Source organism: Ranitomeya imitator, chromosome 9, assembly GCF_032444005.1.
Source record: "Ranitomeya imitator isolate aRanImi1 chromosome 9, aRanImi1.pri, whole genome shotgun sequence".
Lineage (NCBI taxonomy): Eukaryota > Metazoa > Chordata > Amphibia > Anura > Dendrobatidae > Ranitomeya > Ranitomeya imitator.
In genome coordinates, this window is record NC_091290.1 from 149,221,266 (window position 1) to 149,233,970 (window position 12,705).

Below are 12,705 nucleotides of genomic sequence, written 5' to 3' on the forward strand. Positions count from 1 at the left end.
GGTTGATGACTATTTTGGAGGTGTAGGGTCAGAAAATCTTCCATGCACTGCAAATACAATGTGAACAGACCCTAAAGGCCCAATATACTTTGCAGAGCTGTCAGATGACAGGTCGTTAGGCTGGCACCTATCTAGCCTGACTCTCTATGAAAGAGCCGCTGTCAGACATCTCTAGCGGAGTCTTGTTTAACCAAAAATAAAAGGATCGGCAGTCCGAAAATCGAATATTCCGCCAACATCATTGGTCATTAAAGAGTCAGGGGCCCCAAACATAGACTGTTGGATGAACTCAATTATATCGTTGGAGTCAGCCAACGTTACTCTCATCTGTGTGTGGCCATTAACACGGTCAGCCGATGGATGGAGTGTCCTCCACAATTATGTGTAGAAGAACCCGAATTTAGGATTAATTAGGATTATTTAACGACTGAGGGGCGATCTAATAACCAGGTATAAGTATATAAGGGGACAATACAAATATCTCGCTGAGGATCTGTTTATACCAAGGAAGGAGACGGCACAAGGGGGCATTCTTTGCGTCTGGAGGAGAGAAGGTTTTTCCTCCAACATAGAAGAGGATTCTTTACTGTTAGGGCAGTGAGAATCTGGAATTGCTTGCCTGAGGAGGTGGTGATGGCGAACTCAGTCGAGGGGTTCAAGAGAGGCCTGGATGTCTTCCTGGAGCAGAACAATATTGTATCATACAATTATTAGGTTCTGTAGAAGGACGTAGATCTGGGGATTTATTATGATGGAATATAGGCTGAACTGGATGGACAAATGTCTTTTTTTCGGCCTTACTAACTATGTTACTATGTCTCCTTGTATCAGGCAGCTCACCACTGAGATTGGAGCACGGTCAGAAGATGGCGCCCAGGCAATCCCTTTATCTCCAGTCTCACCGGTATCTAGCAATCATTCTCGCTCAGGTCCAGGACCCGTCCAGGCTGCTCACTCCTACGTTGCGTCCATTACCCATCACTTTGTGTGATCGCACCATGTCTTACCGGGTCTGTCCGGTCTGGAGAAGACGATGTACCGCTGAAGCTTCCTCTGTACGGCCCCCATGTAAAGCCTCTGAGGATGTTGCTTTCGGCTCGAACCTGACTGATGCCATCAGGCGATGGGATCTCCAAAACCAACTCCTCTGTGAAAAGAGAAGGAGCAGGGTGAGTATTTTACCAGCCATATAATTGTATGATGCAGTCGTCATATGAATGGTTGTACTGTGCGAATAGAAAACCCATCACTGATCATGCAGTGAAACGGGAGCAAAGCAATGAGCAGATCCCTTTAAAAGGCAGAAAGGGTGGGGGGTGATTATTATTGCAACCTCAAAATTACAACTGAGCGTAAAATAACAATGTGAATCCTTTGTTAACATAAGGTTAACAGGAGAGCAGCGAGGTCGGGGCGCTCAAGTCCAGCTGATAAGGCTCCTGGCCTGACACTTTCCATGTCAAAACATCCATCTATCTTCTCTATATCAAACCCCACCAAGGAAAATACACAGAGGCCCAGATAAGGCGGGCTGAGCGAGCTGGAGGACACGCTAACAAACAGGGCCGCCGCACAGTAGCAACCGCAGCAGTTCGGTTCCCAGGCCGCCTAGATCGTCAGCTCCTCGGTGCCTCTCTGCAGCATATAAACCACGGCGATGGCTGGTGGATAACACTGTGGATTTACATGATTATTACGGCATAACGATTGCAAAAAATTCTAATAATGCACAAATTAAGACAGAAGTTCTCCCTAGATTATAAAAATCCACTTCGGGGAAAGCTGGGTGACAACAAGCATGGCCAGCAAAGAGACATTCACCCTGTTCGAAAATCACCTGCAAAAGTCTGAAAAAGCTAAATGGTGACCATAATGGCTGTCAGCATAGCGGATATACAATTTCCCAGAATATTAAGTGATATTCTAAGTGATAAGTGATATTAGATAGTATTTTTATGCATTTTCCGTCACGTTATAAGAGTTGTAAAACGTGAACATCACCTGTCGGCATTATCTTCCGCTTTCACGGTCTCACGATCAGTGCACGATATGGATGCCCCGGAGCGTTGGAACAACTGCGGCTTTATCCGAGTTGGGCTGATACCGCGGCTCTGCACGTACGAAACGCTGACCCCCCAGACCTTCGCTCTCCGATCCCCCTGATAGGTATTTTTCTCCGAGCTTGTAAAGATAACGCTGATCTTGCCGTCATTAATATTAAGAACACTCAGTGAGCTAGTAGTTAAAAATAATCTTTTTTTCCCCCGATTATCACAGGAGGCAAAGTCCGCTCTGAATCCTATCTCTGTATCAATAGTGTTGGTTCTCAGTGACTCCGAACCACAACAAATACAGTCCCCCGTAATCTAATCTCCCATCGCACTCCAGCATCTGATTGGCCAGCGCCAGCCAGCTGGTCTGCGTATTATCAGACTATTTCCTATCACTGGAATCATTAAGTAAATGTTGCAGGTAACTGGGGCTGTTTGTCACTGATAAGTCGCTCTGAAATGAAATAATAAGAGAGTCAGACTATTAGCGGGTTTCCTGGGAGAGGCAGAAGGTCACTGGTAACCTTTATATAATGCTGACACCGCGTTTACCGCTGGGGAGGGGGGCAATGATCGATCAGGAGCAGGAAGAGCAGCGCTGATCGTGTCTGGGTTTAATAAAACAATGGGTTTCACTTGTAAGACATGGAAGTCAGAATCGACATGCTGCGAAACAAGAAAGTCAAAGCGAGGGTGCAGTGCTCACGTCTACCACTAGGTAGCACTATTGGTTTCCACAGTCAAAGAAAAAAATGGGAATTCGGGTACAAATCCGGAATATATGAGCAAAGGTAATGGTTATTTCTACCAGGGATTAGATGTCCCTTTTAAAATGAAAATTGGACAGGCTTTACCAAAACCCATTCATTCACATTAGGCTTCTTTTACACTTGCTGTGGTTTTGCGGCCCCAATAGATTTCTATGGGGCCTCAAAAACGGGCGGCAATAATTCGACGGAGCGCTGTGTGGGCTGTATTTACGACCATGAAAAAATATCGAGCCTGCGCAATATTTTTCACGGCTTACGGACACGGCCCTCATTGAAAATCAATGGGGCCGCAAAAACAACTGAAGCTTTTCTTTGCGGTGCACTGTGCTGTCCGTATTTGCGGAACGCCGTTTTTTTTTCCCCTACTATTCGAAAAAAAAATACATTTTTGCTGCCCTCTTTTGCGGCAGACAGTGAAAAGTACGGAAAAACGGCCAGCAAAAAACAAGTGTAAAAAAAGCCTTACAGGGGAAACATATCAGCAATTGATTTCAGGCTCTAAGTATTTTCAGATCCGCAGCATGACCGATACGTGAAACAATTTGCCAGTAGGGGTTATTTTTCACATCCGATTCAGCAGCCGAAGGGTTAATTCCAAAGAGGTAATGGCGCAGGATATTCCCAGGAGGGTTGTATTCGGCGGGCGCTTGCTGCGTTATTTAAAAAGAACCTGTCTGGTGTTCCCTATCAGGTAATTAGCTGCCCAGGTAGAGGGAAACAATGGAGACGGGCAGAAGGCTAGCAGCCCAATTACACTTCCCCTGCGACAGATGGAGCATTAAGGAAGAAGGCACCAACCTGCTGGGGCAGTGCCAGGGACAGACACTTAAAGGGACAGGACCCCGGTGACTTAAACCTTTCTATAGATAAGTGGGATTCATTTTTTTTTTTTTTCCTACTTTCATTTCCACCGATATACCTTTCCCAATATCAAACACACTATCCGTCTGCAGACAGGAGGAACCGGACTCCCACATGTGCTGTATGGAGGGCCAGTGACTGCTGTGGACTGGTGGGCTAGTGGTCAGCCCAAAGAGAAAGCAAGGTCTATCCAAGATTGCTTTAAAGGGAACATGTCATGATGGAAACAGGCAGGATGTTATGGCGCAGGAGGAGCTGATGAGATCGATATACATCCCTGATGTTTGTATGGATGAGTCCCGTGGGTGGGCCTAGTCATTGATTGACAGCTATATGTACATGCAGAGTCATACAAGAATGACTGTCAATCACTGAGTAGGACCCGCCCGCTGGACTCCTCCATACAAACACCAGGGATTTCAAAGCGTAAAATACAAGTTATACTGAATCTTGTTCAGCAACCGATATATCATTCTGCTCAGCTCCTCTATACCCGGCTTCACACAGATCAGACCGCAAGTCCAACATGACAGATTGCCTTTAAGCAGGTCCTAAATGGCTCTTCCCCTTTGTAAAAGGGAGGCCTGTAAATGCCTAAAGATCTGGAAAGCCATCCTCCTCCTCAGTGGTTGTGATGGCCTTCTGAGTGGATGAAGTCCACACATCCTTTTCTAGCCACTTGCCTACCCGCTTTTCCCCATTATTACTCTTTTTTTTTTTTTTTTTTTTTTTTTTTTAATAGAGGTCTAAATAATTCACCTAAATCATCTTTTTCTAGGAGAGAACATAATTTCACAGGGAAGCAGAAAGAAAACAACAGCAACTTATTCACACAGTATTACTCTGTGAAATAAAACAGAAATATACTCAAACTAATAAAGTCCTTTCTGCACTTGTGTCCGTTTCTCATCTATAAATCTAGACACTATTGGCCATGTCGGCTCGGACCATGATAGCACACCGTATCTAAATCCGTCCTTTATCCTGCCCTTTGCTTTCGTTTTCAACCACAGAAAATAGAAAAAGGGGATTTTGACAAAATGTTCAATAGAAACATGTACGGTATATACTCGAGTATAACCTGACCCGATTATAATCCGACCCCATAATTTTGCCACAAAAAAACTGGGAAAACTTAATGATTCGAGTATAAGCCTAGGGTGGAAAATGCAGCAGCTACCGGTAAATGTCAAAAATAAAAATAGATACCAATAAAAGTAAAATTGAGACATCAGTAGATTAAGTGTTTTTGAATATCCATATTGAATCAGGAGCCCCATAATATGCTCCATACAAAATACGCCCATATAATGCTCCATACAGTTCATGATGGCCCCATAAGATGCTCCATACAAAATACGCCCATATAATGCACCATACAGTTCATGATGGCCCCATAAGATGCTCCATACAAAATACGCCCATATAATGCTGCATACAGTTCATGATGGCCCCATAAGATGCTCCATACAAAATACGTCCATATAATGCTCCATACAGTTCATGATGGCCCCATAAGATGCTCCATACAAAATACGCCCATATAATGCTGCATACAGTTCATGATGGCCCCATAAGATGCTCCATACAAAATACGCCAATATAATGCTCCATACAGTTTATGATGGGCTCCATAAGATGCTCCATATTAAAATACGCCCCATATAATCCTGCACAAATGCTGATTATGGCCCCATAAAATACTCCATAGACACATTTGCCCCGTATAATGCTCCACAAATGTGGATTATGGCCCCATAAGATGCTCCAGAGATATTTGCCCCATATAATGCTGCACATGGCCCCATAAGATGCTCCATACAGATAATTGCCCCATATAATGCTGCACATGGCTACATAAGATGTTCTATACAGATAATTGCCCCATATAATGCTGCACATGGCCCCATAAGATGCTCCATACAGATAATTGCCCCATATAATGCTGCACATGGTCCCATAAGATGCTCCATACAGACATTTGCCCCATATGCTGTTGCTGCGATTAAAAAAAAAAAAACATTACATACTCAACTCTCAGGCCCCCGGCACTTGCTAGATTCACCTGCTCCCCGTTCCACCGCCGCTGTGTCTTCTCCATCCTGTGCACTGACGCTCAGGCAGAGGGCGGCGCGCACACTAATCGCGTCACCGCGCCCTCTGACCTAAGCGTCAGTGCAGAGGACGCGGCAGACGCAGCGGTGCCGACGGTGGAAAGGGGAGCAGGTGAATATAGCGCACTGCGTTATACTCACCTGCTCCTGGCGCGGTCCCTGGATGTCTGCTCCCCGGAGCCGGCAGCTTCATCCTGTAGTGAGCGGTCACATGGTACCGCTCATTACAGTAATGAATATGCGGCTCCACCCCTATGGGAGTGGAGTGCGTTATACTCACCTGCTCCTGGCGCGGTCCCTGGATGTCTGCTCCCCGGAGCCGGCAGCTTCATCCTGTAGTGAGCGGTCACATGGTACCGCTCATTACAGTAATGAGCATGCAGCTCCACCCCTATGGGAGTGGAGTGGGGTCCATATTCATTACTGTAATGAGCGGTACCATGTGACCACTCACTACAGGAAGAAGCTGCCGGGGTTTAAGACGTGCAGGGACCGCACCAGGAGCAGGTGAGTATTATTACACAGTTCTGCTCCCTCTCCCCTGCCGACTCCTGTGTATGACTCGAGTATAAGCCGAGAGGGTTATTTTCAGCCCAAAAAAGTGGGCTGAAAATCTCGGCTTATACTCGAGTATATACGGTAATAAATAAAATATAATTTAAAAAAAAAAAATCTCATAGTGTAATATTGGGCATGTAACCCTCAATGGGGTAAACAGGTCACTGCTGTGCCCGAACCTATTTAGTCCGCATCTTTGTAGATGATCTGGACAACTTGTACACAAGAAACAAGAGAAAAAAAATCTTTTAAAAAGTAAAATGTCCACACTCCATAATGTTCGTGGATGTGGGGGCTACATTGCGGGTGTTCAGTATTGGCGGGGTACGTCTGAGTGCCTAAGTTTGCTTTCCTCTGAGGTCAGATGATGCAACACAAAACTGTAATCTAATATATAATTGCCTAGAATACTACTTCCTGCAATTTGTGCCAACTTCCTGTCCGGAGCTAATGTCCGGAGCTAATGTCCGGAGATAAGTGACGTCAACAGTGTCCAGTGTCTGATTGGTTGCCGCCTGCTGCAAGCGACCAATCAGAAACGTGCCGTACTGTGACACACTCCGTCCGCCATTTTGGTGTGATTTTTGAATTTTTACCTCACAGCAAGTTTCTACTGCGTGGAGGCGGCCCAGTGACGTTGCTCTTCAAGCTCCTGCCGAATTTCGTCAAAAAAATGATAATACCATTTACCAAAACTATATATATTTAGTTGTGAAGTGGTTCAGTGACATTTTCACACCAATTTTGAACTTTTGTTTGGTGTTTTCTCCATATACTGCCTATTATTCACTGACTGTTATACTGAGAGACTGCCGTTTATTAACCTCTTCTTTGCCACATTGGGTATATTGCTCTATTGTTTGCCACATAAGGACATTGTCCATTATTGCCCAGCAATTTCTCTGCAATATAAACTGCCTATTTATTAATATCTGCATTCCTGCAAAGAACTATTGCCTATTATTAACTGGCTATTTTCCTACTACCTGACATTGTTCTTAAGCAAAGAACCGTTGTTGTGGCATTTGCCACAACACGCAAAGTTGTCGTCTGATGTCTTTCATCCCTCCCCTCATAAGCATGTTCATGGATCCTGTGTCACTGTACCTTAAATAACAAGAATTGTCAAGAGCTGGTGAGTGCAGCCATTTTTTGTTCTTTCTTACTATTATTTATTAATTGTATTATTTTTACATTTGAATAAATAAAGTATATATGGATTCTAGACTCCCGATTCTTTAGAATCGGGCTGCCATCTAGTATAATATAAAATCTCTCCAGACCAGAAGGTTACGTTCAGACGAGTACTGAACTTTATGGACGTGACTGGCTCCATGTTCTTATTGGACGGGTGAAGGAACTGTCTAATATTTCCATGCACTGGTCTAGTCTGTAAAATGTAGCAGACTCGTGCATGCTGCACTTTATCCCCCCATATGCCTTAGTACACTAACTAGAAGTGATCCGTGTGCCTTCAGTGTGCGGATGAGGACTGTAAGTACATCTATGTGAACATACTCCAAGGCTAAATGGATTAGGGTGATGTGACGTGTGGCGTGCGGGGTATTGTGATGTGTGGGGTGATGTGACGTGCGGGGTGGTGTGGCGTGTGGGATATTGTGACGTGTTGGGTGGTGTGGCGTGCGGGGTGGTGTGACGTGCGGGGTGGTGTGACGTGCGGGGTGGTGTGACGTGCGGGGTGAGGTGGCATGCGGGTTGAGGTGGCGTGCGGGGTGGTGTGGCGTGTGGGGTGGTGTGGCGCGGAGGCTTTTACCGTGCCATGAATAGATACTGTTTTGCTGCGATATAGTAGAAAAGGGCCCCTGTGAAACAACAGTATATGGGCCATTTGCAGTCAAATAGGTTGCTGATTTGGAGGTAGATGTGGCCCCGTTATCTCTTGGACCCCTGTTGGCTGCACAGGTTGCACCAATGACATTTCCGGCCCTGCATGTGGCACAATATGGCCGATCCCAGCCTCCGAGATCTCTTATGATAAACAGACATTCTGATTACAAGTTAAAGTCCTGTGTTAGTGCAGAGCCTCTCCGCCATGATCTTCACCCCAGAGGCCGGGAGTTTGTAGGCATCACAATGAGCCCCCTTCGGGGGACTTGTGTTTGGATTCGCCCCCGCTCCGCCTCGGCTGTGATCACAAAGCTTGGAAATCACAATTCACATTTATTGATTTTTTTTGACACAGCACAAACTGAAATGTTTATCAGCGCTGAACTGTGACCTCCACTAATAGCTCCGAGATCTCCGCACCATGAGAAACGCGGCACAGATAGTACAACCGGATTAGGTAGAATTTTTTTCCTGCATGGGGGAGGGACAAATAAAGCGGAACAAGCAGAAAAAGCAACGAGCTAGTAAGGTTATACAATAGCAGAAATCGATATGCGTTCAGAGTATTATTAATGATGGTCGTGAAGGCTATGGAGACGCCGTGTGCATTGGTTATGGGTGGTTTATACCAATTGACTCTTTTCTGGGCTCCTGAATGGCAGATCCACCTAGTTGTACAGTCGCTAAGTTAATATCCAAGGCACAGACAAGTAATCTATGGTGAATGTTCAAACATGGTGTCCAGACATTGCCTTTACACTGTGACAATAATGCAAAGATTCCCATCATTTGTGACTTTTCCCCCATCTAAGTTTTGGACCCTCCACTACTAATAGCAGAATATTTCCACAACCTGCTCTCTGGTGCAGAAAGCTGAAGACACGGCCGATGGGGGCTGGCCTTCCAAGGATAGCAGAGCCTCTATTCCCAGGAAACCGTGGCAGGAGAAGGAAGCAAGTGCAGAGCGATTAGCTCTGTGCCAGATACGATGAGCAGTCCTGATATCCTGTGCCGGAAAGGGGGAACCACATCTCTGATGTCACCCCAGCTGCTGATAGCCAGAGGATGACTGTGAAAAATGGGACTTCAGATTGTGAGAGCCGGCTGTCAGCGGGACCTTGGACACTCCGAGGTGCCTGGTCCTATTGACCTTGGTAGTGATGAGTACTCCAGACGACCTGGTCATATTCAGGGGACTGAGCAGGACATGGTTATTCTTCATGTGACCGGGCAGTCCTACACACTCTGTATAGGATGTGCCCCCCTGACAATGTGCACGCATGTACCCATACTATCAGGCTGGTAGCTACAGTCCTGGGGAACGTGTCTTCTGGGGATCAGTAGCCAAACTTCTACTGGTTTACTGCGACCCGGCACTGCTGACACACAGTATGGGGCTTTCACTGTCCAGCAGCTATAAATCAGGAGGACTTCTGGACATGACATATAGCCCCTACATAGGGTCACCAAAAAAAAGCATACTGTGAAAGATCTAATCAGGAAATAAATGGTCATAGGACTATCAGGTCTTCTAAATATACAACAAACAAAAAGAAAATTCATACAGTGCTAGTGTGACTTTTAAAGAGAATCTGTCACCCCCAAAATCGATGGTGAGGTAAGCTCACCGTCATCAGGGGCTTATCTACAGCATTCTGTAATTCATTCTGTAATGCTGTAGATAAGCCCCCGATGTATCCTGAAAGAGGAGAAAAAGAGGTTAGATTATACTCATCCAGGGGCGGTCCCGCTGCGGTCCGGTCAAATGGGTGTCTCAGGTCCGCTCCGGCGCCTCCCATCTTCATTCCATGACGTCCTCTTCTGGTCTTCATGCTCCGGCACACTTTGTCTGCCCTGTTGAGGGCAGAGCAAAGTACTGCAGTGCGCAGGCGCTGGGCCTCTCTGACCTTTCCGGCGTTTTTCTCTTTCAGGTTACATCGGGGGCTTATGTAAAGCATTACAGAATGCTGTAGATAAGCCCCTGATGCCGGTGGGCTTAGCTCACCTTCCATTTTGGGGGTGACAGGTTCCCTTTAAGCTTTCGTAAAAAAACATTCTCGCCAGCACATAGCCCTGTGAAAGCAGGACACATGCTGCCGAGAACAGGTTATTCTACACATAAAGAACGATCACAATGACGATCATTCTGTGCCCTTGGAGTTGTGGTCGACCATCTAATCAGGCTATTAAACGACCCATGATCGGCTTTCATCCAGCACGTCATTTAACGTCTGCAATCATGTTGTATATATCCAGTAGTATACAGCCAAACCGAAGACTTTAATACAGCAGAGGTAAAGGAGGGCGCATGGGTAGGTGCGACTGCAAGTGCAAAAATGTACCTACCCCGATAGATATCCCAAGAACCGAATAGAAAGTTATCTTGTGTTCCTGCCATAATTTTGCTTGTTTTGCATTTAGAGTGGATTTTTCTGCAGTGAAATCTGTCCTTGTTACATGTGGATTTTCATGCAGATTTGTCCCAGATTTTACCCTTTCCGTTCCTGGTTCTGCACAAAGAATGGACACACTGCAAATTGTAAAATCTGCACTGTAGGTTCATTTCCTTGGCGAATTTTTCAACAATGAAAAGTTACGGTGTTATTTACTTCACTGTAAGTATGAGCCCTAACCTGTGTATTCGGCATAGGAATAGTTGCCCCGCTTTACCAGGTTCCTGAATGGCAATTCTACTTTTTTCCACTCTACTAATGGTAACCCTACAAAGTATTCAGGCGTCTGTAGCAGCCATATTGGTTCGTACCCAGCTTTCCAAGAGACGGATAGTACCAAGATATGGCTGAAGGGAATTATCTGACAGCCTCGGGGTCTTTCCAGACTATTCTTGAGCCTCATGTAGGAATCTTATAAAGTAATAGGCGTATTCCGAGCTGAAAGTTCCCCCCTTATTTTTTGGATATGGAGTGTTAATCTAAAACAAATACTTCTATCTGCCGTCAAAGCAAGTTCTGTCCGATAAGGAGCAAAATAACTTAAATTATTCTCCCCACCCACACATACCAAAAAAAGTGACGTTATCAGCGGCATCTCTTCCCTCCCATGTCCATCAGAACACTCTGTGCCTCTGTGGTGTGGAGTTCTGGTCCCACAGATAGCGAGACCTTGAGGTTTTTACCCAAACTCCAGGCATTTGGAGATTAGGGAGGCAGGAGAACTGGGGGAGATAAAATTAACTGAAACCGGTTTTCATCACATTTGAATATAAACTCTTTGAAATTAAAACTAAAAAAAACAAGGAGAGCTTTTTTTGCACATGAGAGAAGGAGATGTCACGTCCTGAAGGAAGAGGGAAGGATTTATCACAGGATCGTAATGCAAGAGAAACACACAAGATAAGGATGGGGGGGAAGGATCTTTAATCTGAGCAGGTTTAGGGGGACGCGATGACCCAGCTCAAGGCTTTAGACAAAACAGAGAAGGTGCGGGTTAAAACATCAATGTCCTCTAGAGCAAAGTTAGCACTGAATGTTCAGCCATGGCCGCTCCCAATAGTCCTAATAGCTGAGCATTTATTAAAGGGCTATTCCCATATGGGCAAGTTTTTTATTCACAGGATGGGTGAAAACTTGGTGACTGTGAGGGCCCCCACTAATCCCAGCTCTAAAGTGCCCCATTAAGACCACCATAGACATTGCATGGACATTGGCCAAACCCACAGAACTTTACAGGATTGGGTGACCGTCTAATGTGTGTGGGGGGCTTCCCAACTTTCTCCAGACAATGAAGTTGGAAGAAACAAGGAATCGGCACATTGAATTTCAGATGGCCAATTGTTTTGTTCTCCAGGAGATAAGTTGTTGCCAAGAGAGCCTGGAAGAGACGTAGGCGAGGGCCATAAGAGTGGAGGAGGCAAGGGCCAAAAGAGTGTCTAAAAGGCAGAGGCGAGGGCCAGAAGAGTGGATGAGGCAAGGACCAGAAGAGTGTGGCGGAGGCGAGGACCAGAAGAGTGTGGAGGAGGTGAGGACCAGAAGAGTGTGTAAGAGGCAGAGGCGAGGGCCAGAAGAGTGGAGGAGGCATGGGCCAGAAGAGTGGAGGAGGAATGGGCCAGAAGAGTGTGTAAGAGGCGTATGCGAGGACCAGAAGAGTGTGGAGGAAGCGAGGACCGGAAGAATGTGTAAGAGGCAGTGGCGAGGGCCACAAGAGTGTGAAGAGGCGGAGGCGAGAGCCAGAAGAGTGTGGAAAAGGCAGAGGAGAGGGTGAGAAAAGTGTGTAAGTGGCAAGGGCCATTGCAGAGCTCCATTTTCAAGATTGGTGGGGTCCCAGGAGTCAGTGAGTTGTCATTGATCCACAGGAAGCAGGTTATCTTTCCCAGTTAGGAGTAACCCTTTGATGCAGACAATCCACATACCAGTTACCAGTTGCCATTAATATATTAAGCCGATCATTCTTGGCAGCACTTCATCCTGTGTGAACATGCCTTGCTGCCAGAACTATGGCGGTCCATGCACACAGAATGATCTATTACTGTCTATTAATGAACTA

At 45.8% G+C, this 12,705-nt stretch overlaps 1 protein-coding gene across 3 annotated transcripts in view; it reads right to left on the reverse strand.

Moving 5' to 3' along the window:
- The window catches only part of ZFPM1 (zinc finger protein, FOG family member 1), a 120,783-nt gene that overhangs the window by 20,049 nt on the left and 88,029 nt on the right, over positions 1–12,705 (reverse strand). For 2 of the 3 annotated variants that reach the window (XM_069739386.1, XM_069739387.1), the window contains exon 5: positions 1,008–1,147. In XM_069739386.1, the coding sequence (XP_069595487.1) occupies positions 1,008–1,147 (140 nt within the window). Of the gene's footprint in view, positions 1–1,007; positions 1,148–2,001; positions 2,129–12,705 lie in introns of those variants that run through there. The other variant, XM_069739389.1, reaches the window with a different exon arrangement.